The sequence below is a fragment of the Eutrigla gurnardus genome, assembly GCF_963514095.1.
Source record: "Eutrigla gurnardus genome assembly, chromosome: 4".
NCBI classification, from domain to species: Eukaryota; Metazoa; Chordata; class Actinopteri; order Perciformes; family Triglidae; genus Eutrigla; species Eutrigla gurnardus.
The window spans coordinates 18,527,469-18,555,219 of record NC_139918.1 but is presented as its reverse complement, the minus strand read 5'-3'; the positions used below and the strand labels follow the sequence as shown (position 1 = coordinate 18,555,219).

Here is a 27,751-nt window from a genome sequence, read left to right as displayed (position 1 = left end):
ATTAGAGGTAACTTTGTGAAGAATTGTGTAAATAGATGAGGACTACACTTTTTGGGTGAACGCTTTAATTCTTTGATGGGGTAATTCATTAAATCCGCTTTATTTATTTTTATAATTTAGTAATCTTTCAAATGTGGGTTTTTAATAAGGGCGCGTTTTGATTTTATACGGGTTTGAAAGCTGTCTTTAAAGTGTCGTTACAAAACCTAGCTCTTTATTACTCCTTACATCCGCTTACAGCCAGTTTCTTCTTCCTGGAGATTCCTCGTTCCCGCGTGATTTGTGCGGAAGCAACGCGATATGTCAGTGATCGGACTTTTAGCGCGGAGTTTGTTGTTGGCGAAGTCTGAAAGTCTGAACAAACGGTTTTATTTAGCTGCAGACGAAGTGATAGCTATATATTTAAGTATTCGTCGATGGAACATTAGCTCGTGACTCTATGGTGTTTTCTTTGAATTGTGAATGTGAAGAAACCATTGCACTTTGCTGCCAACTAAAGCGGTGAGTTTCTTTTTTGTTTTAGGCAACACTGGTTAGCTCACGTCAGCTTGACAGACAGTAGCTAACAGTAGCATGCTAGTTGTATTGAAGAAGAGAAACGGCGCTTAGCTTAACATTAGCTGTACACATTTTCTGACTATCTATATCAGTCACTATCACGTTAATACGACTCTCCATGTACCGTCTGACTTACGTTACTTCCTAAAGTTAATAACGGTGATTTTAAGGTAACGTTTATAATGAGAAGTTTTCAGTTTAGTTACAAACCTCCGAGCACTTTTCTTCACTTCTTTCTCTGCTTCAGATGGAGTTGTCTCCTGTCTGCACTGGCATCAGCACAGACGGGTGTGTTAATCAGTCTGACAGAGGTCACCGCAGAAGCAAAGTCTCAAGTAAGTTGGACCTTATGACTTAAAAACACGTGTTACACATGTTAGTAGAGATGCACCATTGTATTAGCATATTATAGTTAAGGGGCAATATTAAGTTGAAGCAATGTTTGCAGGCCCCTATTCTATTAATACTCAACTAATATTTAGTCAACACTTGTGTTAATTTGGATTTTTAATTTAGGTAAAAAAAACAATTGTCTTGGCCGTAACATAGGCATGCCAGTATGCTTTATCATTCTTGCACTTTTCTTAAAACAACAACTTGTAACACATTGTTATTTGCTGACCTGAGTGTTTGACCGAGTCAAAAAATTGTGATGTGCATCAATGACGGCGTGTTTATTACTGTTTACTTCCAGAGGATGTGGAACTAGACATTGAGACCCTCTCCAAAGCTGTCCCTCAGCTGGCCAAGGTTTTCCACATAATAGACAAAATCGGAGAAGGTATGCGCTCTGCTTTATGCACACCTTTAGAGTAAACATGTATATGTATAGTAAAACGCTTGTTTTAGATTAATACAGTAGACCTCAGTGGATTTATTGGAGTGGAAGATCTGATGTCTTCTCGACATGTGTGTCTGTCCACAAGGTACGTTCAGCTCGGTGTACCTGGGTGAGGCTCAGATGAGGAATGGGACAAAAGAGATGTTTGCCCTGAAGCACCTCATCCCAACCAGCCATCCTACACGCATTGCTGCTGAGCTTCAGTGTCTCACTGTTGCTGGGTGAGTCCAATAAAGTTTTGTGTTTTATAAAGAAATATAAGCTACACTCACAGACAGAAACACTTTTTAAGGACTGAAATGCAAATTCAAACCTGTTCGGAAATAATAATTGTTGTGCAAATAATATACTTGAAAAGTAGTTGTGTTTTCATGGGAGGTAATTGTTTAACTCTCTTATAATTCTGCAACCATGCGTGTGTCGTATTACAATGTGAAGGATGGGACAACTGGGCCTAGTGTGAATGGACCTGCATTTATATAGTGCTTTTCCTGTATTTTTGACTACTCAAGGTGCTTCGGGAGCAATTTGGTGTTAAGAAACTTGTGTGTCCTTAAACTTGCATTTTCCATTCATGAAAGTGTTCTGTTGTACTTAGAAACCTACTGATAGAGGGCTACAGATTTAGATGTTGAAGTGACACCTCATATATGTAAGAGTTGTGTGCCCACACATTTTAAAGTGGTGGTTTAAAGAACTCTTATAGCATAACTGCTTCCTTAAAGGTTATTTTTATGCTGTATCAAATTTTTGTGTGGGCTCCTCGTATGATTCAGCTGAACCTACGCACATCAATACATTGCTTGGCTTGGCAAGACACTCCTTTGAATATATGAATGTGCATTTGTGTTAAATCAGTGTTTTTGATGTGATTCTTGGAAGTGACCAGCCAAGATGTACATCATCACAGAGAAAAAAAACATTGAATGCATTGAAATTAGTTCCATTTTGCTGTTTTTTTTTTTTTTTTTTTAATATTTAATTTATTTTTTCTCACTTTGCAGAGGCAAAGAGAATGTGATGGGGGTGACGTATTGCTTCAGGAAAGAGGACCATGTGGTGATCGTCATGCCCTATATGGAGCATCAAGCTATTGTGGTATGTACATTGTAACTAATTAGTTTCTGCCAAGGATGTGGCTCCTTATTTTCAATGATATTCTGATGTTTTCATGGATATAATCCTTAATGTGTGACATAAACAATTTTGGGGTTTTCTTGATGTAGTTTTTGTTTCTGCATTTACTGGAATGTAATTTAATATTTCTAATCCAATAACAATGTATTCACCAGGATATTATAACCTCTTTGAGCTTTGAAGAGGTCCGTCTGTACATCTATCACCTGTTGAAGGCCCTGAGACACATTCACAAGTTTGGGATCATTCACAGAGACATCAAACCAAACAATTTCCTCTACAACAAGAATAGCAAAACGTGAGTAATCACATCCCCCTTTAATAAATGCAGTTTCAGAATATCATTGTTTTTCGTTAATAATTATAATTTTTTTTATAAATAATTCAGTGCTGAAGAATTGGTGAGCAAAAGTGTCTCAACTATTTGGCTTCTCAATTGGAATTTCGAGTTAACGGGGAAATTCTCACCTCCATGTGTAGTTTGGATGCAGGCCAGATTAAAGTATTTATTTATTTCCCTGTTGAAATATGTGTGTTTGTGTGTAGGTATGCGCTGGTGGACTTTGGCCTGGCTCAGGGTACAGCGGACACCAAGATTGCGCTGTTGAAGGTGGTGAGGCAGAGGCCATTGCAAAATGGTGGAGGTTCCACAGGGAAACAAGACACCACACAGCGGAGTAAAGCACCAGCTAGATTCCTTCCCAAAACCAACACCGCGGCCTCAACCTCGCTACCTTTGCCTCCACAGCAGTCCACAAACTTACCACTATCCTCCTCCTCTTCCTCCAACGCCACATCCTCCACAGTCTCTCGGAAAGCACTGGTTAAAAAATCACGCTCTGTCACCACCGTCACCACCTCTCGCACAAAGCACACAAAGGTGTCTGCACCATATTTTACCTTTACTGGTGTTTCTAGGTCTTTTTTTTTTGTGTGCACTGAAAACAGAAATATGGTTTATTTGGGTATAAGTCACCTGTATTTTGGTGAAGAATTTCCTGTATGATCTATTAAAGTATGTTTTTATCTGTTTGTCTTCACTAATGGGTTGCCCTTAGCTAAATTCTGCAATCTATATTTGTTTTTTCTAGGACTTGACAGGACTGCGCAAAGTGCCACGGCCTGTGTTTGGAGAGAGGAACCTCAACAGCTGCACTCCAGCTCCATCCACCACCAAACAAGCTGCCATTAAGACAGAGGTAAACGAGGTGGAATGCAGATGAGAGGATTCTCAAAACCATTGAAATAACAATTAAATGAGTTATTTTTCCATTTGCTTTTAACCTTCTGAGACTCAAAGGATTGTTGGATTGATTTCTTTAACCGGCTGTAGCAGGCTCACTCTTAAATAGTCAACCTACAGGTATCATATGAAACAAGAAAACTTAAGGAATTGATCGATACCGACCATGTCATGACAGGAAGGGGGTTGAATAATGCTCCAAATCTAAGTAAATTTTTTGGTGTGTGAAAACGGACATGGCAAATACCTGTGAATGAAAATGGGTGCCATGGGTACCCACGAGTCCCCCCTTTACATTACGTTTTGGCATGTCTGTTAAGGGGAGACTATTCAGGAAAACTGTTATTTTCTCCTATTCAAAAATGTGTGTGAATATTTCTGAATACTGGGGTCCCTAAACGGTCATAAAGATGCATAAAGTGGGCATGACTGGAAAGCTGAGACTCTTGTGGATCCAATTAGACTGATTTCATTCATGTGTGATGATGTTAGTCCACATAGTAGCTTTAGTAGTTCTGATCATTTGAATCAATTCTTGAGTGGTAAAATAATTTGAAACTTAGCTCAAAATCTGTGCAATTCATTGTTTCAACCCAAAAATTGCTGCAACAACTTATGAGACATAAGTGAGCCCGGGGATGGCCATCGTATACTTACTCACTTTATTAATTAATTCAGATTTTCTATGTGGAATGATACCAGGTCTATGTGGGTCTCGGAGGGTTAAGAAAAGTTCTTTTGAATGGTATTCTGGTTGTTTATATCACAGTGTAGTTATTAGTTACTTAATAACTTTTTTTATTCAGCTGGTAAAGCCCAGAAAAACTGAGGACCCAGCCTGCCGAAGGTTCTCCTCCACCAGCCGGGCTTCGGTACCTGTCAGGACCCAGAGCAGCGGTCAGAAACCTCAGAGGGCCGTACAGCAAGGCCTCACCTGCAACTGCTACCGCACGGACCGTGTCTGCAACATCTGCATGTCCAGGTAACAAGAAGAACTTTTTTTCTCTTCTTAAAGCAAATCCTCAATTGTTTTACACAACATATGTATACTAATTCCTCATCATGAATGTGAACCTAATCGTGTTCAAACCTCTGCTTCATCTTGTTTTTATTAATAAAGGAAGCAGCAGGTGGCTCCCAGGGCTGGAACCCCGGGCTTCAGAGCACCAGAAGTCCTCACCAAGTGTCCCGACCAAGGAACAGGTTTGTATTTCAACCCATTACTATTGTGATTGATGGCCACACAAATATAATGACAGCCGTGGAAAAGCTTACTGTTGAATGTGAGAGTAAAATAGTTACCTTGTTATTGATAGGTAGCTACCACGGTGTCAATACAGCAGCCTCACTACCAATGCAGTTACTAAGATGACTTAAAAAAGCTTTAAAACAGGTCACAAAGTAATTCTTCCATACATATTATCATTATTCTTCTTTCAGCCCTTTCAGTTTATTTATTTCAACTTCCAGCTTTTGACATTATTACAGATAAGTTCCCTGTTTTTCTCATGTATCCAGTTCTTAGCTTCCTTAGGTAATTAAATTCAGTGACCAATTCTTCCAGTTCTACATTTTAGTTTCCAGGTTTTTCCAGCATGCAATGTAATGCCTTAGTGCTTTAATACTGTATTTTCAGCAATGCGTTGCATTTTCAGCTGTCAGATACTGATTACCAATGTTCTCCCTCTCTCGTCTTATCCTTTTGTACTGCAGCCATAGATGTGTGGTCAGCTGGTGTGATCCTGCTCTCACTACTCAGTGGCCGTTACCCGTTCTTCAAAGCCAGCGATGACCTGATAGCCCTCACTCAGATCATGACCATACGAGGCTCCAAAGAGACCATTCTGGCTGCCAAGGCATTTGGTGTGTATTCATATTTATAAGTGACCGCTCTGCTTTTTTTATTGTGATTAATCCAAGACAGTTTTTTATCAGACAGTCAATGTAACAATGTAGGAGACCTGAATGCAGCATCACTGTGAGGTATTGAAGGCTCTGTGTGGATAATGATCCTGTTTGGGCTGAACTGCATTCAGGTAAAGCAGTGGCGTGCAGCCGGGAGCTGCCACGGCAGGACCTCAGGACGCTGTGTGAAACGCTGCGAGGACGGAGGCCGTCACTAGATGAAGTCACGCCACTCCCCGACGCTGACAAAGACTCCACCACCACCCGTCATCACAAGATCCAAGATGATACGCCCACACATCGTCCCACTGAAGGAACATTCGAGCATCAGAAAGATGAAGCAGGTGAAAGTCCTTCACTCCTCCATTCTAGTCGCCCAAAACAGCAGGAACATTCAGGGACCACAGAAACCACTCAGTGCTCAGAGACAGATAGCAAGGTGGAGGAAGATGAGCGGGGCTGGGACAGAGTTCCTGATGAGGCCTACAACTTGCTGGACCAGCTGCTGGATCTGAACCCTGCCACCAGGGTCACAGCCGCTCGGGCTCTGCATCACCCACTGTTCAAAGATCTGTGAAGCCCCAGACTGTCAATGGACCAGGAGTCTCACACCAGTATAACGGAACAGCTGGCTTCCCAGTCTTAGCTTCACATTTAATAAATTAAATGGTGCAAAGAAAAAGGAGCGTTATACTTAATATTTAGTACCAAGTTTGTAGCACCAATCATTCTGCTGCAAAGTAAAAAGAAGTTTTACATCTGGATAAATTACCAGAAGAGAATAGAGTTCACATACATTTCGGTGTGGCGAGAATAATTCTCACTTAAATTTCTCTGCCATCGACCCATGAAATGAAATGCTTCATAGATTTTAAGAGCATCCATTCAAGACAGGTTTGACTTGCTGGTTCACAGGCCTGCAATCCATGGCAGCTGTCATACGGAGTACTTTGAGAATGGGCATGAATGAGGGGCTCTAGATGTGCACTATTAGCTGTGACCTAGACAGGAAGAGTATTGACTTGAAGCATTACATTGGCAGACTATTAGCTTTTGTGTGGATGGATGGCGGTTTCATAGCTGAAGGTACATGATCTCCTCTGTGAAGACATGGAATCTGCTGGCTACAGCTGCACACTGTCTGATTTTAAGTTTTTATTTTTACCTTCTGTACCTTTTTACTTCAGGGACCAAAAGAGAAAAATACAAAACGCTTTGTCTTCTTACTATACGCTAGTGTGATGCCCTGGGTCAAGTTTGGCATTTATTTATTCTTGCAAGTCTGAACTGGGTCTCGTCAGGAGGGAATAGTCTGTTGGAGGAATCCGTGTGTTGTTTACTATTGTCACCACTGCCGTAACAGTATTACTACTGTATGAAGGGACTATTTCTGCATGAAAGGGCTTTTCTTTTAAAAGGTACATTTTAATTCCATGAGTATTTTATGAATGTGAGGATGTATGAGAGTACGTCTGTTTCAGCTTTTAATTAATAACACTGAAAATGTCAAATGTAAAGTCTGCCACCATCTTAATTTGAATATTTTAATAAAGGGGAAAACAAAGCTAGTGGCTTCCATTTTTAATTTTTGTATTTAGTTTAAATCAATGGAGCAGATTTATCATTAGTAATCAACACCATTGTAATTACTCCTACAGTTGACATGGTTTATTACTTGTTCTTACTAATAGCCTTGTAATTATAACATAGGTGTACATTTACATAAAAAGCTTCATAAACTGAATTTATTTTAACATTGTAAGCAATTACTCTGAAGGCACATATGATGCCATATCCAGAATTAACACCACAACTTGGTTTTCACCACAGAAAATATCACACTTAATAGAACAAAAAGTCCAGTATCTTATTTAACTTGAGTTTGAAAATTTATTATAGAAGTGATACAAACTTTTTGTTTTATAGATAGAATACGCAACATCTTAAAATACCCAGCAGACCTGCTGAAAACAACTTCAAACACGTGTATAATTTGTTAACTGCTTGAAATAATATAACCACGACTGATGCTGCTGTTTTTATCTCAAACAAAATACATTAACAGAATAATTGAAGGATTTTTTTGTTTGCCCCGCCCTGAGACGATAAGGACCTCTGGTTGAGAGACTCGTGGGCTCAGTCTAAAGACTTTCCGTCACGTCGGTGAGTTCCTCTATTCGCACTAACACACTCTCGATCATGTCGAACGTGTGCAGCGCTGAGTGCAGAGCCTGAAAAGACATATTACAATTCAATCAAGTCCCCGCTGTACAAATCCACAATCAAGACATATGACATGAACGTGAAACTCACTGACCTGAATCTGTGACTCTGATGTCACGTTTGGCAGCTTCTCGTCTCCGACGGACACCGACAGCACAGACTCCGCTGTGGGGCAAAAAAAACATGCATGTTCAATACATTTATGGGCTTTTCACAGGCTTCTGTATCAAAGCTGTCATTCCATGAAAGTTTTTTCATCTGCAAAGGCTAAAACTGAAAGACACAAGCAAGTGTTGGTCTGACCTTTGGCCTTTCCCTTCTTGGTCTCCATGGTGTTGTGGAGCTCCCTCTCATAGTGAGCTCTTGACATGTTCACTCCGACTCGTAGCGGCTTCAGGAAAGTATCTTCTATTTTATAAAGCTCTGTCCAGATTCCTGTCTGCAAGATCAACACACCAGCAGAAAAACGTGAGTGTAGTTAAGTGACGCACTGTGGAAATCAGAAATATATGGATCTTGCTCTTCTGACCACGTGAGATAACAGCAGGTGATTTAATTGCAGGAAGTGGATCAAACCATCTTTCACTAGATCACTCACCTGGTTCTCTGTCACTTTGTCTCTAATGATGAGGTAACGCAGCAGGTTCAGAGACTCCATGACTCTGTTTAAAACAACACAAAACAGTACTTTGACAACAAAAAAATCCTGGATCCACATTCAGTTTCTCACCTTTTCTGATTTTTCAAGGTAAGATCTTATAATACGGTTAAAAGCTCCAGAAAAAGATAATACAGGTGCCTTGAGTTGGGATCATTTAGTCAAACACAGAAAAAGTTATTTAATTACTGGACAAACACTTGACAAAAGATGAAAGAAGAAGTGTGTGTGTGTGTGTGTGTGTGTGTGCGTGTGTGTGTGTGCTGACCTGTCCATGTACTGCAGGAGGTCAGTCTCTGGGCCGTCTGGCAGACTGAGAACTTTACGCAGCAAAGGCAGCAGGTGAGATCCCTCAAACCAGGTGTTACTGTTACCTGGCTGAGGACAGACACACATACTCTTACTGCACAAGAGATTTGTTTATAAGACAGTGACACCCATTAAGCTCTTAATGACTTCATCAAAACGTATGTTAAATGGCACCGAGTAATGTAAAATGTCATCTCACCTGCAGGGCGAGGGCTATCTGATTCTTAATGTTTTTGATGATGTAGCCTTCCACTCCTGAGTGATTACTGGTTTTCAGCATGTACCTGAAACAAGACGACACTAAAAAGTCAACATGCTGGTAGGTGGAACGGAAAGAAACATTTCTGGAGGAAGGTGGAACTTACTGGAAAAAATTATACTTTGCTTTAACGTCAAACTTATCGATGCTCAGCTGCAACACCTTCAGACCTCTGGTTCTCTGTTGACGAAGAAGCAAATATTTAAATACATCTATTTTCAAAAAGGGGTCATCTAGAGTATAATAGATGCAGGGGTACTATGACTTAATTTAAAAGTTACAATAAATGCCAAAATACAAAAAAGTAAGTTATTTCCGTAATCTATGGCACTACAATTACAACTACGTAAAGCTAATGTTACTTTTTGTGTGAAATTATGTACAAACATTAAGACTTACCAAATCATGCCTGGGACACATCGTCATGACCTTAACCAAGTTCTGAAAACAAAAGGTGAAATTATTACCTAATTGTCAAGTAAACGTCACACTGTGAGAATCACAGCAGAGTAAAAGCTGAGGTTTGTATGAAATGTTTCACCTGAGGGACTGTGAGGAAGGTTTTGATCTCCAGCAGATCTGCAGGCAGACTGCCATCCTCCACGCCCACCAGACTCTTCTCATACAGCTCCTGTGTGATGGTCAACGACACAGCTCTTTCTCACAGCTGGACAAGACTTGCAGTTGATAAGGAATGTTTATTTCTGCTATTTTCTTCACTCAGAAAATAATTGGAAACCCCGTTACAGATCATCCACGATTTCATTCAGTGTCTCAGTTTGACTCACCAGTCCTTTCTGAATCCCAGACTCCTCAGTTCTGTCAATAAAATATACATTTAGATTTAAGGTATCACCTCAAAAAAGTATGCATCTATTCAGTATGGTCGTTAGAGATACATTATTATATGGAGTGTATTTTAATATTTGTAGATTTCATCCAACATCAATGACATACCACATCTTTTCAGATATCAGCGGCTACTAAATAACTCAATTTGACTGAAATACCAAACTAATAAATTCAGTGTTTGCCAAACTGCCATTATGGGTGATGTTTTAATAATTAATTAATAATGTTTTAATAAATAATATTGTGTCATGTACTCACCTGGACAGAAGGAGGCAAACGTGCTCCATGTTACACCGAAGACAGAACACAGGACTGTAAACACACAGTAATAATGCATTTAAATTCAGAATTGAATTTCTTTAAAGAAAGGTGTGCAGTTCGTCAGTGTCCCAGTGCTTTATGATAATACATTTTCTGTTTGTTTACCTGAAAACACTGGGGAATGTATCTGCGGCCAGGTGATGGACAAACACCAGGTGAGCCAGGCTTGCCAAAGAGCCTTTAGGATAACGCACCTCCTCCTCCAGAAAGCCTAGAACCTGTTTTCTCTTCAACAGAGGCTGGTACACAAGACTGGGAATGGACTCTCCTATAGCACTGAGGGTGTTCTGTACAAAGCACGCAGACTCACCGTTAATATCATACCTGACAGGGTAATCTGATCATATTTATGTCTACCGATCTTGTATATTTTGCTCCAGTATATTTGGGGAAATGGATTTGCCGTACCATTATCGCTGTGGCAAAATTCCTGAGGGGAGACACAGCCAGAGTGTCAGGATCCTTGAGGTGTATCACCAGCAGAGGGTGACTCAGAGTCTTCATACAGCTGAAGAAAAAACACAGGGAGTCAATCATGGCATCGGTGCTGGCGTTTTATTTCATATGAAGGTCCGTGTCTCACTCACAACTTCAGCAGTTCCGTCCGCAGCTCATCCTCTTCTCTCTCCACGCCATGCTCACCCGCCATCTTGTCTGTGCTCTCACTTTGGTTTTGCCTGACCTCGTGGACAAACGGCTCAACAAAGTCCATCAGATCGGTGCAGCAGCGACACAGCGAGAAGACGTCGTCCTCCTCTTGTTCCTTGGTGTCAGGTAAAGGCAGTTTGGCCAACTGGTCCAGCACGGAGGACAGGGTCATGCCCAGTGACGACGCCTTACGTCTACCCAGACACAGCAACACTGAGAGGAGAGGCACGCGTGAATTAGAAATGGCTCTGTTTGAGTTGACATGTGATGTAAATGTAAAAAAAAAAAATGTTCTTCACCTTTCTGTAGAGGGTTCAACAGCAGTTGGAGGCTCTCGGCTATGGTGTCAGGCTCATCCTGCTCCAGCTGCTCCAACAAGCCAATCAGCAACTCTTTGGGTCTGCAGGTCTGGAAAACCAAAACGGACCCGTCAAAGAACAATCACATCCGACACACAAGACAATCCACACAACTGTGGAGCAAATGAACAGACCTGTAGCAGGTGGTTGAAAATGGCTAAGCATGGAGAAAGCTTCTCGTTGTCTTTCTTCAGCAGAACCTGGATCAGGGGAGGCAGCAGATTCCAGCCCATACATCTCACTAAGTCCTACAGGAAGAGGGAGAGAGGAGCGTTTAGCCAACCCACTTATGAACAAGCCTCCGCGCTGAAACTATGGTCCACTTTGAGTACCTGATTCTTTTCGTCCAGGACAATACTGAGGACCTGTGCGCTGTGTCCTTCCTCTATGCAGGTCCGTCCACAAATGGTGAACACGTCGTGGTCCTCGGTGGTGTAGCTGTCATCGGGGAGGGTTTGCTGTGTGAAACAAGGGGGGTGGGAGGAAATAAAAACATGTTATTGCAGCAAATTGATGATGAAGTCACTAAAAAAAAGTCAAAAGTGAACCCCCTCCAGTCACCCCGGAAACACTCACACATCTCTGGACCACATCACTGAGCTGCTCCAGAGCCATCCCTGCTGTCTTGTCTTTGGGTTTGTCTTTGCACAGACGTCTTTTAACACAAACAGACACTTCATGTCACAAATAATGCACACAATACTTGATTCATGGAGTCATCATTTACATATACAGATATTTTGGTTGTGTTAAAGTTATGGTCAGATAAGTGTGTGCCTGAGTGGGCAGAACAAATCTGAACTGTCTGTTCTTTAACAGAGGAGAGGACAATGAATGCTGTTATATCTGAATTAGCTTAGCCGTCAGACTGACTCTTTCCTCGTGCTATCCTGTATACTTAAACACAGTGACAGACAGCACCCGCTATGTCTGAGTATACGTGATGAACAGGAATACAATGAGGCGGCCACCCACCTTAGCTAACATGTCCCAAACACTCCGCTGAACAGCACCACGCTAACCCTAACGGATGAAAGCGCCAACGCCTCGATTGTCCGTTCGGGCTTGCCGTCGGATGAAACACGTCATAGGTCAAAGTTGAAAATGGAACAGCGAAACAACATGGAGAGCGAGGAGAGACGACGGAGCGCAGGCTCCGGTAAAACGCCTAAAAACGGTTAGTTTCCATTAAAAAAATATGGCGACGTTTACGGCAGACACCAGGAGCCTGAAACGTTTTAACGTTTAGCGTTACTAGTTTCCACAGCGCAGCGGCGTACTGTGTCTTCAGTTGGAAGCATTTAACATGCAGGTTTTTAATCATGTTGTTGTTTGTGTGGCAGGTGGGAAAAACGTCAAAGCGCCGACCGCTGAAGAAGAAGCAAGAAGGTGATAATAATAATAAAAATACATGTCAACAAGTTAACAACACCAACATGTCTCCTGATATGTGTTTGTCTGTTTGTCAGGAGGGAAGTAGTGAAGGAGAAGTTACTGGAGAAGTTTGAGCTGGAGAAAAGAGCCTTGAAGGTGGTGGAGCGTCTCCTGGAGGACTGTGTGGCTGAAGACTTCCTGGTCGACTGTGTACGTTTCATCTAAGTTTAACCTGCCAAATGCAGCAAGGACAGGTGGCAACAATAGCAGACTGTGTGAATGTGTTAAATAATAGGCTTATAATATCAATGCCCCATCTAGAGCATGATAAATCTGACATTAATTACATTTGTGTATTATATTAAATTAATGTGGTGCTTGGATGTATTCTTACAGAACAGACAGAGCAGCACAAGACGCTGCCACACACAAAATAATATGTGATATAAATATATGATAAGAGAATATATACTGATTTACATAGCTGGGTCTGCAGCTGAAAGAATAAGGCTTAAACATTATAGTCATAATAGGAAATTATAGTCAGCTTTACACCTGCTTTAGATGGGGTAGTGATATGATAAGTTTATTAATTTACATGTTCACACAACATGCTACTGATAGTACTTTACCTTCTGCTTATTTGTTTAAATCCAAACAACAGGTTTGATTTATCAGTAGGCAGTGCTTTTATATGAGTGGATCTCTTGATCATGACCATAATCTGCTCCAGAGAAGGTGTGTGAATAATCACATTTTCTTTAGTTTAATCCAGCAAACATTAACGCAATGGATAAAAATATGATGAGAATCTTACTTACCCCTCTTATTGTCTCCTTTCCTAACAGGCGAGGTTCATTGCTCCTGCTAATTATAGAGATACTATAGAGGAGAGATCAATTGCTAAAATGTGTGGCTATCCCATTTGTTCAAATAAACTGGGCAAGGTAAGAGCCTTTTTTTATCAGTCTTATGTAAGTAATACATTTTATTATATCTCTTGTATTTAATGTTTCTATTCTGACTGTTCACTTTATAGATCCCAACTCAACAGTTTAAAATTTCTACTAAGACTAATAAGGTGTACGATATCACAGAGCGCAAGGTAAGTGCTGCTATGTGTGGATTATAAAATGTACGTACATTTATTTTTGAAGAAACTAAAGTTTTGTTTGTCCCTCTTGTCATTAGTGTTATTGTAGTAACTTTTGCTACAAAGCCTCCAAAGAGTTTGAGCTACAAATCTCGACTACACCTCTTTGGCTCAGGAAGCATGAGAGGTATGTTTTCTGTTCCTGTCTCTGTCCTAAATCACAACTATGAACTGATTATTGAATATTATAATCTTCTACATATTAAGACTTTGTGTTTACTGTCTCTCTAACTGACAGTCCTCCCGAAATTAAATTGATAAAGAAAGGAGCCAGGTACGTGTATGCGTAAGTGTTTATATGAACATTTTAAATGTTAAAATTAAAATACATTTAACAAACTAATGGTTAAATCTTACACTTCTGTTTGATGTTGTAAATGTAATGGAGGTTCCATGTGTGTGTCCAGTGGGAGTTCTGGTGAGGAGGTGATGCTGTTGGGGAGGCGTCTCCAAGAGGAGGACATCGACAACCCGCTTGCTATTCAACTGGAGGACCTTCACAACTCTCAGCAGGGTTCTGCTGCTGCAGCCGGCCTCGGCCACAGTGAAAGCAGTGACACTGAACAAGAGCAGGACTTTGTCTCCAGCATGGTTTCCCAGCAGCAGGGACCCAGGGTGCACTGGGGCGACCTGCCTAACCGTACCGATGAAGACAAGAACGGTGATCGAGGGAATATGGACAGGCGGAAGAAACAGAGGAGAAATGGCAGTGAAACGGAGATTGAGGGTCATCGAACTCGGGGCGCAGAGAAGGCGGGAATAATGAGAGAAGGTGCGAATAGACACAAGTTACTTTCTTGTGAAAAGGAATTTGGAACTGATGCTGAAAAACAGAAGCACTCATTAAACACAGACAAAGCTAATGGAGAGCAGGTTCCAGAGGAGGGAGGCCTGCCTGACAAACCCAGTGTTGAAGAGGCCACATCTAAGCTGAATTTGTACAATTTTTCTGAAACAGTCACTCATGGTGATCCCCCGCCTGTTGCCTCGACCTGCACACAAGTGGAACACACATCTCTGCTCACTTCTCCACCATGTAAGGACTCAAACAGCTCCACCGAGGACAAACATCTCCCTTCTTCAACCCTGATCAACGCAAATCACAACAGCCAGGACACGGCATTGACCAGCCAGCCAGACCTCACAATCACCCAGGTGGGTATGAGCAAGAGAGGGGCAGCAGGGCTACGGGATCTACTCAAGAACCACATCGCTGGAGCCAAACCAGACTCTGTCAGGCTGAATGTTCTCGAGTGCTTGAGACGAACTTTAAAGGAATGGAGCACTGACAATACCCTGAAGTTCCTGTACGGCGCTGAACATTCACTAGGCTCATGTTTTGCCGATGATCAACAAGAAAAAGAGGTGGCGGAGGAAGAGGAGGAGCTGGATGAAGACGACCTTGAAGAGGATGTGATCAATGAGGATGCAGACGGGGTCTGTGGTGGTGTGCAGAAGAGACCATCTGCCACAGCTCCAGATTACCAGACGCTTCGGCAGGAGACCCAGCAGCTGGAGCTGAGAGTCAGGGAGTTTTATAAGGGGACTTGGATTCTGCCTGAGAAGCCACATGGAAACAAGGTAAGTGAAGGGAAACAAAAAGAGAGAGGCTAGATGGAGAAAGAAAGAGAAAATATATTGTGCAATATTGTGCACGTGTGTACGCGTGTGTGCGTGCGTGCTGAGGTCACACTCACGCATCTCGTCTGTTCCCCTCCAGGTCACAGTCCAGGACCAGTGCATAAAGGACCCAGCCCTGCCGCTCGTTGACTCTCATGCTCAGCACCTCATCCAGAAACGTATCACAGTGGAGAAGCTCACCAGCTGGTGTGTGTGTCTGAATGGGATTATGTGTCTCTTTCAGCTGTGTGCTTATTAACATGTGTGGGCAAACTGTCATCAATCTCTGGGCTCTGGAAGTGTCATGCTAGGAGTGTCACGTTATACCAGTATTGACGATAACCATAATGCTAATAATGTGCATATGATAATATTGTTAAATAATGTTTTTTTGGTTTCAGATGTTCTATTGCAACAATATCATTATCATTAATTCTTTTGGCCATGATAATAGTGTCGTGAAAATATGATATTGTGACAAAGGTGAACAGCAGATAAACCTAAATTCACGCAATTTATATTGATTATATCTGTTGTAAACCTTTTATAGCCGCTTCATAGGAAAATATATTGACAATGAGAATATTTCTGTTGTTTTTGCCTCCCTTTATCTTCTCGTCTCTGTCTTTTTGCAGTCTCAGACACATTGTCGGTCCTCTGCGTCTCACCATGAGTGACATCTCCACTGACCTAAACAACCTGGTCAGGACATTCAGGTCAGTGCAAATTCTTCTCCTCAGGTCTCACGCATACACTTTCTCTTTGATCTGATCATTTGAGCATGCTGACAGGCCAAAAATGTGTCACAAAATTATAATTTTTAATGTCGCTCCTCAATTGGAACAAAATGGATATCTATACTTTCACCAAAACAATCTAGATTATTATATATAGTATGAGAGGTAAGTAGGGAAAATGTGTATCTTTCATTTGGGATACGAACTGTCCCTTTTTAATTCCAAAACAAGGTGGAAGATTTGGTCAACGTTGGTGCCCCCTACAGGAAGGCATGAAACATAACAACAGCAGTTTTATCAACCTGCTAGACCTTTCAGCCGACATTTTGACAAGTCATAGAAAAATGAGCGCAGCTGAAGTTAATAACTTGAATCATGTCTATGTTCTGCTTAGGTACTTGAGTTTCAGGACCTTGATATGATGCCCTGTCAAAAACAAAAAAAAAAACATCGGCTCGATCTGCTTAAGATGATAGATGGATGTAGAAAACAAACACTCTGTGTTTATCTGTCATTGCATAGGCTACGAACCTTATTAAATCTTTTTGCCATAAACCTACACGGGTGTTGCCACTTCTGATCAAATCAAGTAGAGTTTAAACTCTTATACAAGGAGTCTCATTAGGCAGTAAGTGATAACGCCTTTATGGAATTGATTTGTGACATAATATAAACCTAATACATGTTTTCCTCACCCAGGAGTAGTCAGTTAATTAAAACAAATCTCTAAAACGTGTGTCAGAATTGAACATTTCCTGCCATAGAAGTGCTCTGTGTTCCCATTGGCTGGTTGGGGATGTTTTCAGCAGGAGTGCTATTAAATCACTGTGTAGGGAGTAACACCTCCAGAGTCCTGCTTCCAGGAATTCTCTTTTCTGCTGTCATAGGCCCCCGCTGACAAGAGGCCTGAACCAAAGAAAATACACAGCGCTGTCACATGCACATACATCACTGCACTATTGCATGCAGTGTTTGTGTTTAACGCTCCGGCCTTGTGCACATTTTGTTCTCCTAGTTTACTTATCATCAGGATCAGGTGTTTGTTGACACCTGCCTATAGAAAGGTTTTCTTTTACCCAGAGTTATGTTTGCTCACATACGTTCTGAGGTCAAAATGATCTTCAAAGCACTGACAAATGCCCAAACTCGACATAATCTTTAAGTTATGACTGACCTGTTGTTTTTATTCCTTAACTCACACAGATTCAGCAACAAAAACATCATCCATAAAACTCCAGAGTGGACGCTCTTAGCTGTCGTGCTCCTCCATCTGTAAGTTTACAGTGTGTATCTGTGTGTGAATGTATTACTTCAGTCATGACAGCTGGGCGACCTGCTCCTTATTGTAGAGGAGACAGAATAAACGTATGACAAGGAAATCAAAGGCTGTCGTTTCACAGGGAATTACACTCATTCAGCCAACTGGAAACCCCTGTTTGTCACTGCCTGGGTGTGTGTGTGAGTACATGAACAAAGTGTTACTTATAAAGAATGAGCCAATTGGTAAAAAATAGACCTGACATGATCAGCAGCTGAATATGCAATGATCATTTTCATGGCGTGATGGGTGAAAATAATCCACATTGGAGCTGAAGCTGTCAATATATAGTGTTATGCTAAAATGTTGCTGTTTCATTGACAGAATGATGTTAAAATCAAAGCAACAGTTTCTGCTTCTGTTCTTCATTCAAAGAAGAAGAAAACTAAACCACAACTGTGACATGGATTCACTTTCACCCTCAAAGCTTCATGTTGCCTTTGCCAGGACGCTATGTTGTATGGGATTGTTTTATCCCATGCCATATGGTGTGTGAGCGTGTGTGTGTGTGTGTGTGTGTGTGTGTGAGACAGTTCCGTGCTGCTCCCGCCTAAGTACACAGGGACGCCTCATAGCCTTATCTCCACCTGATTGTTCCTCACCAGATCCGTGATCAAGGATTGAAGGAACACACAAGCAGCCCTGTACTCTTTCAAGTTAAACACACACACACAGACACAATTCCTCTGTATACATCCAAGCAAAATGATCACTTTTCAAATTTTCACCTGATGCCCAGCTGACTCTGATTTGTGACTTCCTCAATGAGGGAGTTAGTAGGTTACGCAAATCTATAACTCATAAAGCAAGGAAGCCTTGTGACTGCAAATTCCTTCCTTAAATAGCATTACATGAAAAAGATTAGGGAGCAAAGTTAAAATACGTTGGAATGGATCTTTTTCAGCCAAGTGATGATGATTCTTCTTTGATCAAGAACTACGTCTGCTTTTTAACTGGATAAAAAGCAACAAGATTTGTCATCTGTAGACTCTGGCTTTGACCTGATTGCAGGTGTCAGCTGATGATGACAGATAAATGATTAAATCCACTAATTTTATTTTATGATGAACCACTCTATAAATGTATTTAATCCATGTTTAGATGTTGTGTAAATCAACATATGATGCCTAATCATCATTTATTTTATCCATCTTCCAGTAACATTTAATCACCATGTCACACGTCCCACTGGCACTCAATGATTTCATTATTTCCCATTAAACTTAAAGCTTCTCCATCCTTCCATTGCTCCATCATGAATAATTTGGAGCGCTGCCTTATCTATCTGCTGCGTGGCAGCTGTGGAGCTAGTCTGGCCTCTATTGTTCTGGCCGGCTGAATAATGGATGCCCCCTCTGCAACACTAGACCCTCGGGGTGAACCGGAGATTAACCAGCCGTGCACCTCCACACGGGTAGACGGGACAGGTAATGGGGTGGGGAGGAAGGGAGGGGGTTGGAGAGGGGACAGAGATCAGGTGGAAGGCTGCAAACAGTGGAGGTAAACACTCAGTCATAACCCTGAACGATGTTATGATCATGTGAACGGGCCGATGAAAAAACATGCTTCTCACGTTGTGTGTAAACGTCATATCCTTAATAAGACGCACAACCAGAATATGTGTAAACACACTCAAGTTAGAGGTTTGTTATAACTTTGATGAGTTAAAACAATTTAATATATTAAGAGTTGTGATCTGTGTATTAATGTCAAACAGGACTGTCCTCAACCAAAGAAGTGAGTGATAATTGATTCATTGATTTAATCGACAGATCTGTATGACTGAGTTTCTCCACAAAGAATCACACAAGAGCACCAATTTAAATGGTGTATTTAGCATGAAAGAAAGCATAAAAAAAGACAACGTACCGACTAAAGAAATCTTTGTCAACTGATTGACTAATCGACTAAGAGAGGGCAGCCCTACTTTATCACTCTGTAAACTTGGTTTCTCTTAGAACAACCTGTGATCCCATAAAGCCTTAAATAAGAACCTAACAGTTTGATAATAACTGTATATTGCCCTTATGATGATGTAAACTGTCAGTCTTCATGATCACTCTTTAAGTGTGTCTTAAACATTTAAGTTATTATTATGAATGATACATTTTCGTGTTGGTGTGTGTTATCTTACAGGAATCGTTAACACCAACAACACTCTGGGTTCAAAGACTATTATGGATGCTTTTGTGTTTCAGGTTGTCGGAGGTGTCTCCGGTGGTGCGAGAAGCCTTAGAGACGCCGGCGTCAGAGGAGTATTTGACCACACTGATAGAGGAGCTTGGTCTGCAGGAGCAGGACCTTCTAAATGTAGTCCAGCTGTTTAAGACACACTGACACACACACACACAGCCAGATATGGACATGTCATTAAATGCCAGATACACACATTTATTTTGTCCGATTTTTTGCTTTCAACAAATAAAGTTGTTTGTAATAACTTTTGAAAAAAGAAGCTCATGTCCTTTCATCATGTATGTTTACTCCTAATCTAGAATGCAAGAGTGGAGTCTGCAGCAGTAGAGGGTAATTTACTCGAGTAGCATACTTACTTAAGTACAAATGTGAGCTACTTTCTTCTCATGCCACTTTCTTTTCTTCCACTTCACCACAATTCTTTGGGAAATATTTGTCACTACTTTACAACTCAAGATTTGTTTTTCAGCTTCTTGAATGTGAGGATTTGCCGTGTTTCCCTTAATTAATTTTGGTGAATTTGTTATGATGCTGAGGACTTTTGGTTGGACAAAACCAAGGACTGCGAAGGTGTCACTTTGGACTTTTTCTGAATTTTTACAAACCAAACAATCAATTCATTAATTGAAAAAATAAATAGCAGATTAATCCATAATAATAAAAAATACTCATTACATGATAAAAGATGGTTGAAATGAGCTCTATCTCAGTCACCTGTTAGAGTAAAATCCTGTTTTTATATAATGTGTAATAATAATAATGATTTATAACAGTCATGGGGCCATTTTTTCTACGTTTTCCTGATTGTAATTAAATGTGTAAGAATTCCTCGGCTCTGGTCTGCAGGCTCTTAATGTCGATATTGTGCAGCAGCAGCAGCAGCATTGCTCTACATGAACACAATCTGTGGTGAGATGTGTGCAAATCAGATCATTGACGTTTCAGAGCCGTGGATCTTTAACCTCCTGCAGGGCCAAATAAATCACACCCAGTTTTTCTTTATTGCGGCGCTGCTGGAGCTTCTACTCTCATAAAAGTGACGCTATTTCTGCAGACTTCCTTCACATTGGAGGTTTATGGCACCATAAGCTCATTCGTTATATGGGTATGTTAACAATGCGTGCGTCTGAAAATATTTGGTTTTGACCAGGTGGCGCACGCAACAAAACGTTTTTCTATTTAATAGTGGAGATAAGCTGGAACTTTGACGTACAGATTGGGGACGTGATTTATGGCCGGCATGGTTTAACACAGCTTGTCGTTTTTTACAACGATCAATCAGTGGACTGAGGCAGAGAAGGGTAAAACCTAAATATACAAGTGATGAGAAAATATTGTTTTATCATTTAGAAAATAAAATAATAAATGTAGAAAAGGCTGGAGTTTAACGCTTTAAAAGATTCCCTAAAAAGGTAAATGTTTAATCCGAGAAGAAATTATTAATTGAAAAAGCAGGATTTAAAATTATGTTGATTTTTAAAAAATGTTTTAAAGGCTGTTCTTTAACGATAATAATAATAATAATAATAATAATAATAATAATAATAATAATAATAATAATGTAAAAACACGCTCGATAAATAAACTTTTATTTTCATAAAATCAACCAAAATATGTCAGGCTAAATAATCAACTTCAACAATATGGAAAAAAAGTAGGCCAATGCAACAAACAATAGAATAAAATAGAATAGGACCATATGAACAGTCAGAGTACATTAAAAGTGCAGGATTCCATGCCGGAGCATTGAAGTCTGCTCATTTGAGTCCGTGCTGCGTCTCCTTGTGTCTCCTCAGGTCCACTTTCCTCTGGAAGCCTTTCCCGCAGAGGTCGCAGCCGAAAGGTTTGAAGCCTGTGTGTTTCCGGCTGTGCGTGATGAGGTTGGAGCTCTGACTGAAGGCCTTCCCGCACACCTGACACTTGTGCGGCTTCTCACCTGCAGCAGGAACGAGATCAGACGGTTGGAAGAAGTCATTTTTACGCACGTTTTTTATTTTCTTTATTTATTTATGTTAACTATGTGTGCTGTGTCTCACCTGTGTGGATGAACGTGTGTTTTTTCATGTCTGACTTTTGGTGGAACCTCTTGCCGCAGTACTGGCACGGATACGGCCGCGTGTCCGAGTGGATGAGCAGGTGCGTGGACAGCGTGGAGGAGCGCTTAAAGCTTTTCCCGCAGATTTTACAGCTGAAGCTCCTCTCCTTTAAACATATCACATTATCAGCGTGGAAGGCCTCGACACATTAGACACAGAAACACAGTAAACACTCTATATGGGACGCTCCAGGATCGCGGCCTTATCACAAAGCTCTATATGGCCTACCTGTGAGTGCACGGCTCTGTGCTGATCCAGGCTTACTGCGTGTCCGAAGGTTTTCCCGCAGATCCCGCACTCAAACGGCCGCGTGCCGCTGTGTGATCGCCGCACATGAACCTCCAACCCGTGAGGCGTGGAGAACACCTTTGGAAAAAATAACCGGGTGACGTCAAACTAATTAGAACATGGACTACTGATCTCAATCACACGTTTTGACATTAATGTGAGTTTAATTTAGCTTTATTTGAAACATCTCATTGAACTCAAACAATATTAAAACAATAGTTTCTCTTGATTGAGCTTAACGTACCTTGCAACATTTAATGCACTTAAAAGATCCACTCGACTCGATGTTCGAGCACATAAACTCGTTTTCAGACTTGATCTCCGCCAAGCGAGGCTTCTTATTTACATCCACATACAGCTCGTCTCCGTCCCGCATCCTGCAGATCTGGCGCGACGTTGAAGAAAAGTCCTGGTAGCATCCGGCCACCGGGCCCCGCTGCGCGTAAAGCGGCTCCACGCCGCCGTCCTCCGCACCATATGAGCTGGCGGGGGAGTGGGGCTCCCTTTGGCCCCGGGGGTGGCGACGATACGGCCCCTGGACCAGATGCCTCACCTCCGAGCCGGGATACGTCGTCCAGGAGTACGGGAAGAGTTGGATGTTGAGGTGGTGGCCGTCCTCCGCTGCAGGAGTGGAGCATTTCTCTGAATCTGGAAGGTCATTTGGATTTAGTGTGAGTGGATGTTCTTAGTTGTGTGTCCGGAAGAAGTACAATATTTAATAATTCAATTAAGTAATTTAATAAAACTTATATTCCTGTATCATTGTCACTATTTTAAATCTCATCAATGTGCTTGATCTGTGTTCTCCTTCATAATTATCAAAACTAACAGGAAATGTGTGGCAACAGTGCTGAAAATGATTTAAAATGTCACAAAGCTGATATGTATTTATGGAAACGGTTGAGAACTAAAAAAAAGTCCACCGGTCCCATAATAATAATAATGCCACCCCGCAGTTTAATAGGCCCAACACAAACCATCATTACTGTATCTTTTAACACTCAAAACAACTGTTGATGAAAGCACACCTGGTGAGGAGGAGGGAGACGGTGGACGCCAGAAATCACAGTCGGAGGATCGGTCACACACGCTGCCTCGGCAGCTCAGCGGGGAGCTGGAGGACAGCGAGCCCGGGGACAGAAGCCTGGAGCCGGGGGACAGTCTGTCAGCGCAGGCGCTCACGTCCTCCTGCCGCTCCAAGTTGCACTCAAACTCCGCCTGAGATCTTTTCTCTAACAACAGCAGAGGGGAGGAAACTCACTGACTGTGCAACTGGTGCCTCTTTGAACACAGAGGGAAATGAATACAATTGAATCGGATGAAAATATGATCAGTTCCGTGCGTAATTACGCACGAAAAAGAACCTACCTGCGCACACGTGAGCCAGAATAGTGTCCACTCTACTGTAGTCATCGTCCAGGTACCGGGGCTGGTGGTAGCTGTGGGCCCTTTTACTCTTCACTAGGAAAGACCTCGGCATGTTTTCTTTGTACTGAACTCCGGTCGGTGTCCCCTCAGATCTGAAATCCTCCACTTCACTACACTCCGCTGCACGCTGCTCTGACTTTATCTCTGGACAGATTGTAACACTATTGGTTGACAGGCGAGACAGCGTTGGGATTTTTGGCAGGCTATTACGCATGCGCAGAGAGTATCGGTAGCCGTATCGTTTACCAGGTGTCGCCGGGCAGGTGGCCAAATGCGGGACCACCCCCCCCCCCCCCCCCCCCCCCCCCGAAGGATCCTTTTAAATATGGGATTGGGGAGGACGTATTATGTATTTATGGGTATAGTAATGTGACGGGAGTTTGAAGACTTATGTTTAGTTAAACTAAACCTTTATTACTCATTTATCTATTGTGTGCATTCATTCAATGGTGATTGTTTATAAGGGAGAAAAACATAATTTCTGAAATAATATTTGTTTTGAGGATGACATCTAAATTCGAACTAGTCATTTGGAGTCTCAGATAATGAAACAGACCGATAACGATATCATATGATTGTGTGTGTGTGTGTGTGTGTGTGTGTGTGTGTGTGTGTGTGTGTGTGTGTGTGTGTGTGTGTGTGTGTGTGTGTGTGTGCAGAGCACGCTTTGATGGATAATGACCTATTTGTTTGACTGGTTGTAACGCGATCCTGTTAATGAGACGCGCACAGCCGCTCCGCACAACAGCCTGCCGGTGGGGAGCCGAAGTATCCCTTTACAGTTACACTGCTTCAACTTACCCGCACTGACTCCGGCCTTATTGTTTTACATCATTATAAAACCCATCCCGGCCCCCAATTAGCCTGTGGTGCCAACTATAATATAACAACCATACACGTACTATATGTAGACATAAATACACTGTTAAAGTGAGACGTTTTTCAATCAGGCTCAAATCATAGCGAAGATTTGCGCTCAGTTCAAGGTCAGACCAAAGCAAAGCGCTATCGATTCTGCGCCGATGTGGGAACAGAGTTTGTTTGATGCAGCTGCAGCACGTTGGTGACGCGCGAGCGAAGCGCAGATAGCCGAGGCATGAAGCTGAAACACATGTCCCATACTCACACACAGCACTGACCCAGGCACCGTATAGCTAGAGATCATCCCAGCCCTGCATGGGAACCCACGCACACACTCTCTCCTCAACTGAGTCTGAATATGGAGATGTCCGTCACAAGCTGCAGAGAGACACCACAAACCACACACAACACACGCTCTCTCTCTCTCTCTCTCTCTCTCTCTCTCTCTCTCTCTCTCTCTCTCTCTCTCTCTCTCTCTCTCTCTCTCTCTCTCTCTCTCCCTGAGAAATTAATTTCCATCTAAGTGAACCATGAAACTCAAACAAAAACACTGATTCACACTAGACCGGTCTTTGGATATTTGCATTGTAGCAAATGAATCAGTTAAGCATGAGCATGATTTACTTTCATTTTTTTTTTTTTTTTTTTTTTTTTTACAGACAGTTTTTTTCTAATGACTCCATGCCAGCACTTGTATTACAAAGCCTCATTTTGAAAGGTTTCACTCACAGAAAATGATGGACTGAGTTGATTCAATCGGACCTACGTTGAGATGTTTTAGACTTTCACACTTGAGACGATGGAGAAATGTAATGAATGCAACATTTCATATCATGAAAGATATCCAACCGGGTAGAATATTATAAAGAAGACATGTTTGAAATTCAGCTTCGGATCGACGTTGGTAGCATTCTGAATATTCTCCAAAAAGAAGTGAGAAAGTTGAAGAGAAGGACAGTTGTTCAGAGTCAGAGTCACACTGAGTCAGAACAGGAAACCAAATGCAGAGTCGAGAAGACGCTATCAGTGTTGCCACAGCCTCTTGTCTCTCTGTACCCCCCCCCCCCCCCTCCCCCATATACCTTGATTCTTGCTTTTACTTTTACAGCAAGTATGTGATTGAAATAGAGCCCAGAGGAGGAGGAGGGGGTTTCTTGTATTGCTGCTGTGCACTGCTTGTCTACCTTGTCAAAGGTGCGGATCACAGTCACAGGGTTTAAATAAAGACGTGTGCTGGTTATGTTCTCAAGCTTAACCTCTGGCCCTTTTTTCGGCCTTCGCAAAGTGAGAGAGGGGACTCCTCGCTGTTTTAAATATACTTTCATACCGCATGCGTGTGAATCTTGACAAAAGGAGCCGAGAGCTAACAGTTTTGGACTCTCTATCTGCTTAAAAGTGGCTTCACGGGACCATCAGGGGATAATGATGCCAACAGTTTCCTCTACAGAAAATACATAACGATATCAAGCTCAAGTTTGCGACCATTAGCTAACACTAGGCTCCATAAGGTCCTGTGAGGCCAAATAAGGACGTTGCAGCAAAACTCCTCATATGGAATTGAGCAAAGGTGTATTTTAATCTTCATGAAGAGTTTTTTGCTTCTTTCAAAACGTTTGCAGTCTCACTTTAAGTCAGACTGCTGACATGTGAAACCAGATTTAGTTCTTGTTGACAAAAATAGAAACAAAAAAGTCATTCAGTCGACTTCTTTCTGTGTATATTCTTGTACTACCAGGAATTGCATTCAGACCAGCAACCTTTCATGTCGTGCAAAATCACGAAACAGTCGATTTTTATTACAGTAGCATGGATTCACGCCCTGGTAGCCCATTGTGGCATAACTGACTTTCCCTGGTTTATGTCTCTTATTTTAGTTTATGTCTCTCGGTCTGAGCGTTCACCTCTGCACCTCCACTCTGCTGTGGCATCTTAATGAAAACCACATCATGCTATCTCATCCCTTCACAGGTTCCTTTGGCTCCAGAGCTCTAACCGCAGCGTAGCAACCCCCACCTCCCTCCCTCTCTTTTAAACTATCTCCGTCACTTTTCCTCCAGCTACAATCTGACTTCGCTCCCTTTCCTCGGGTTCAACTGTATGGAGCCCCCGTCCGAACCTCACCGAGCTCGGAGCTGCCCCCCCCCCTCCCCGACTGCAGCCACCAGATAAGGGCAGAGTGTGAACACAATGAATGATTTACTGGACGCTGCTGACCGCAAGACAGTTCTTCTTTCACACGGACGGCCCCACAAACATCTTGTGTTTCTCGCCTGCTCTCGCTTCAAAACTTTATGCCTCTGCAACAGTTAGTGGAGCTGGCATGTGTGTTACTGTGCATTGATTTGATTTATGTAAATGGTTTACCTGTGATTATTGGGACTATTGGGGCATCTGATCATACATAAAGATCCTAAAAGTGGCCCAGAGTCAGCAGGTCTACAATCTCCTTTTGAAGAAAACCAAAACACGGAAGCAACACTGAAAAGAAACACTGACGTTACACTAAACAGATGCTTGGATTTATGCTGTAAACACGCCACAAATCACCTCCCTCATCCATCACTGTGATCAGCAGCTCCCCTTGTTTGCAACCAGCCTGTTTCTGGTTGTAAATTTCCCTCCCAAATACTGAGAATCTCATGGGGAAGGAGGGGGGGACGTTGGTGAGTGGATGTGAAGAAACCTGCTCGGTGCTTCCTAGTCATTGTGTCTCTGCTGGGGGGGGGGGAGGCGACCGTTTGAAAAGGTCAGAGTTCATGTGTCACAGTCTATATGTGTCTATGCATTCATGTGTAAATCTTTGAATTGCTTTTTATGGCTGCTTTCAGCTCGAGATATGTAGCTCATTTTGGCTCAAATTCTTTTTCATTTCTGTGTTTCAAAGCCGGACCCACGATCACACCGGTACAAGTGTCAAGTGTTTCTCTCAGGTCTTTTTCACACATAAAAACACCACGCCAGTCTGTTTCTGCGTGCCGTGTAAAACACATGCCATGTGGAGAAAACAAGGCTTGGTTTTGCATAGAAACGTCATCTCGCACCATCTCTGCTGTTCCTGAAATATTCTCTCTGGTGTTAAAGTTAGCAGAACTCCGTTTAGTTTCAGCAGAATTGATTTGGTTTTGCTGAGTGCTCGGTGTGTGCCGCTGAATGTCAGTCAGGAAAAGGAACTTTTAACTGTGTTGATGCTGAAAAATGTGCAGCAGGTTAACGATGCACGTTGCAGATGTGATGATGCCCATTTGTCTTTATTGTTATAATGGCTACGAATCTTTTCAATGTCTCTGCATGCACACAGAAATAAATGCAATCAGTAGTGAGAGAAAGAGGCAGGAAAGACAACAGTGTGTTGCTTGTCAAAAGGGTT

At 42.0% G+C, this 27,751-nt stretch overlaps 4 protein-coding genes across 6 annotated transcripts; 2 read left to right on the top strand and 2 right to left on the bottom strand.

The window, feature by feature from the left end:
* The first annotated feature begins 308 nt into the window (after positions 1–308).
* On the top strand, positions 309–7,248 carry cdc7 (cell division cycle 7 homolog). The gene is made up of 12 exons (XM_084008892.1): positions 309–501; positions 806–893; positions 1,253–1,339; positions 1,485–1,620; positions 2,404–2,497; positions 2,692–2,834; positions 3,083–3,416; positions 3,628–3,735; positions 4,586–4,761; positions 4,900–4,982; positions 5,493–5,642; positions 5,816–7,248. The coding sequence occupies exons 2-12, from the start codon at positions 806–808 to the stop codon at positions 6,259–6,261; spliced, it is 1,845 nt and encodes a 614-aa protein (XP_083865018.1). The 5' UTR covers positions 309–501; the 3' UTR covers positions 6,262–7,248.
* Positions 7,249–7,254: 6 nt separating this feature from the next.
* glmna (glomulin, FKBP associated protein a) lies at positions 7,255–12,376 on the bottom strand. 2 transcript variants are annotated; one of them, XM_084008891.1, is made up of 19 exons: positions 12,289–12,376; positions 11,890–11,968; positions 11,646–11,771; positions 11,448–11,561; positions 11,254–11,362; positions 10,894–11,167; positions 10,715–10,814; positions 10,412–10,593; positions 10,244–10,297; positions 9,922–9,952; positions 9,675–9,764; positions 9,533–9,574; positions 9,240–9,313; positions 9,074–9,158; positions 8,834–8,943; positions 8,506–8,569; positions 8,211–8,346; positions 8,002–8,072; positions 7,255–7,915 (listed from the first exon to the last, which is right to left on the bottom strand). In XM_084008891.1, the coding sequence occupies exons 2-19, from the start codon at positions 11,926–11,928 to the stop codon at positions 7,826–7,828; spliced, it is 1,791 nt and encodes a 596-aa protein (XP_083865017.1). In that variant the 5' UTR covers positions 11,929–11,968; positions 12,289–12,376; the 3' UTR covers positions 7,255–7,825. The 2 variants fall into 2 exon arrangements, with proteins under 2 accessions (XP_083865017.1, XP_083865016.1); XM_084008890.1 differs by having other exon boundaries at positions 11,890–11,971; positions 12,289–12,362.
* A 40-nt stretch (positions 12,377–12,416) lies between these two features.
* Positions 12,417–20,162, top strand: rpap2 (RNA polymerase II associated protein 2). Of its 2 annotated transcripts, none has more exons than XM_084008888.1 (12): positions 12,417–12,490; positions 12,657–12,702; positions 12,783–12,897; positions 13,536–13,634; positions 13,727–13,792; positions 13,879–13,967; positions 14,079–14,126; positions 14,248–15,421; positions 15,561–15,667; positions 16,096–16,176; positions 17,401–17,469; positions 19,714–20,162. In XM_084008888.1, the coding sequence occupies exons 1-12, from the start codon at positions 12,418–12,420 to the stop codon at positions 19,850–19,852; spliced, it is 2,106 nt and encodes a 701-aa protein (XP_083865014.1). In that variant the 5' UTR covers position 12,417; the 3' UTR covers positions 19,853–20,162. The 2 variants fall into 2 exon arrangements, with proteins under 2 accessions (XP_083865014.1, XP_083865015.1); XM_084008889.1 differs by having other exon boundaries at positions 14,079–14,114; positions 19,714–20,158.
* A 1,121-nt stretch (positions 20,163–21,283) lies between these two features.
* Positions 21,284–24,727, bottom strand: gfi1aa (growth factor independent 1A transcription repressor a). The gene is made up of 6 exons (XM_084007487.1): positions 23,464–24,727; positions 23,124–23,327; positions 22,340–22,743; positions 22,036–22,173; positions 21,748–21,913; positions 21,284–21,647 (listed from the first exon to the last, which is right to left on the bottom strand). The coding sequence occupies exons 1-6, from the start codon at positions 23,735–23,737 to the stop codon at positions 21,469–21,471; spliced, it is 1,365 nt and encodes a 454-aa protein (XP_083863613.1). The 5' UTR covers positions 23,738–24,727; the 3' UTR covers positions 21,284–21,468.
* Between the last annotated feature and the right edge of the window lie 3,024 nt (positions 24,728–27,751).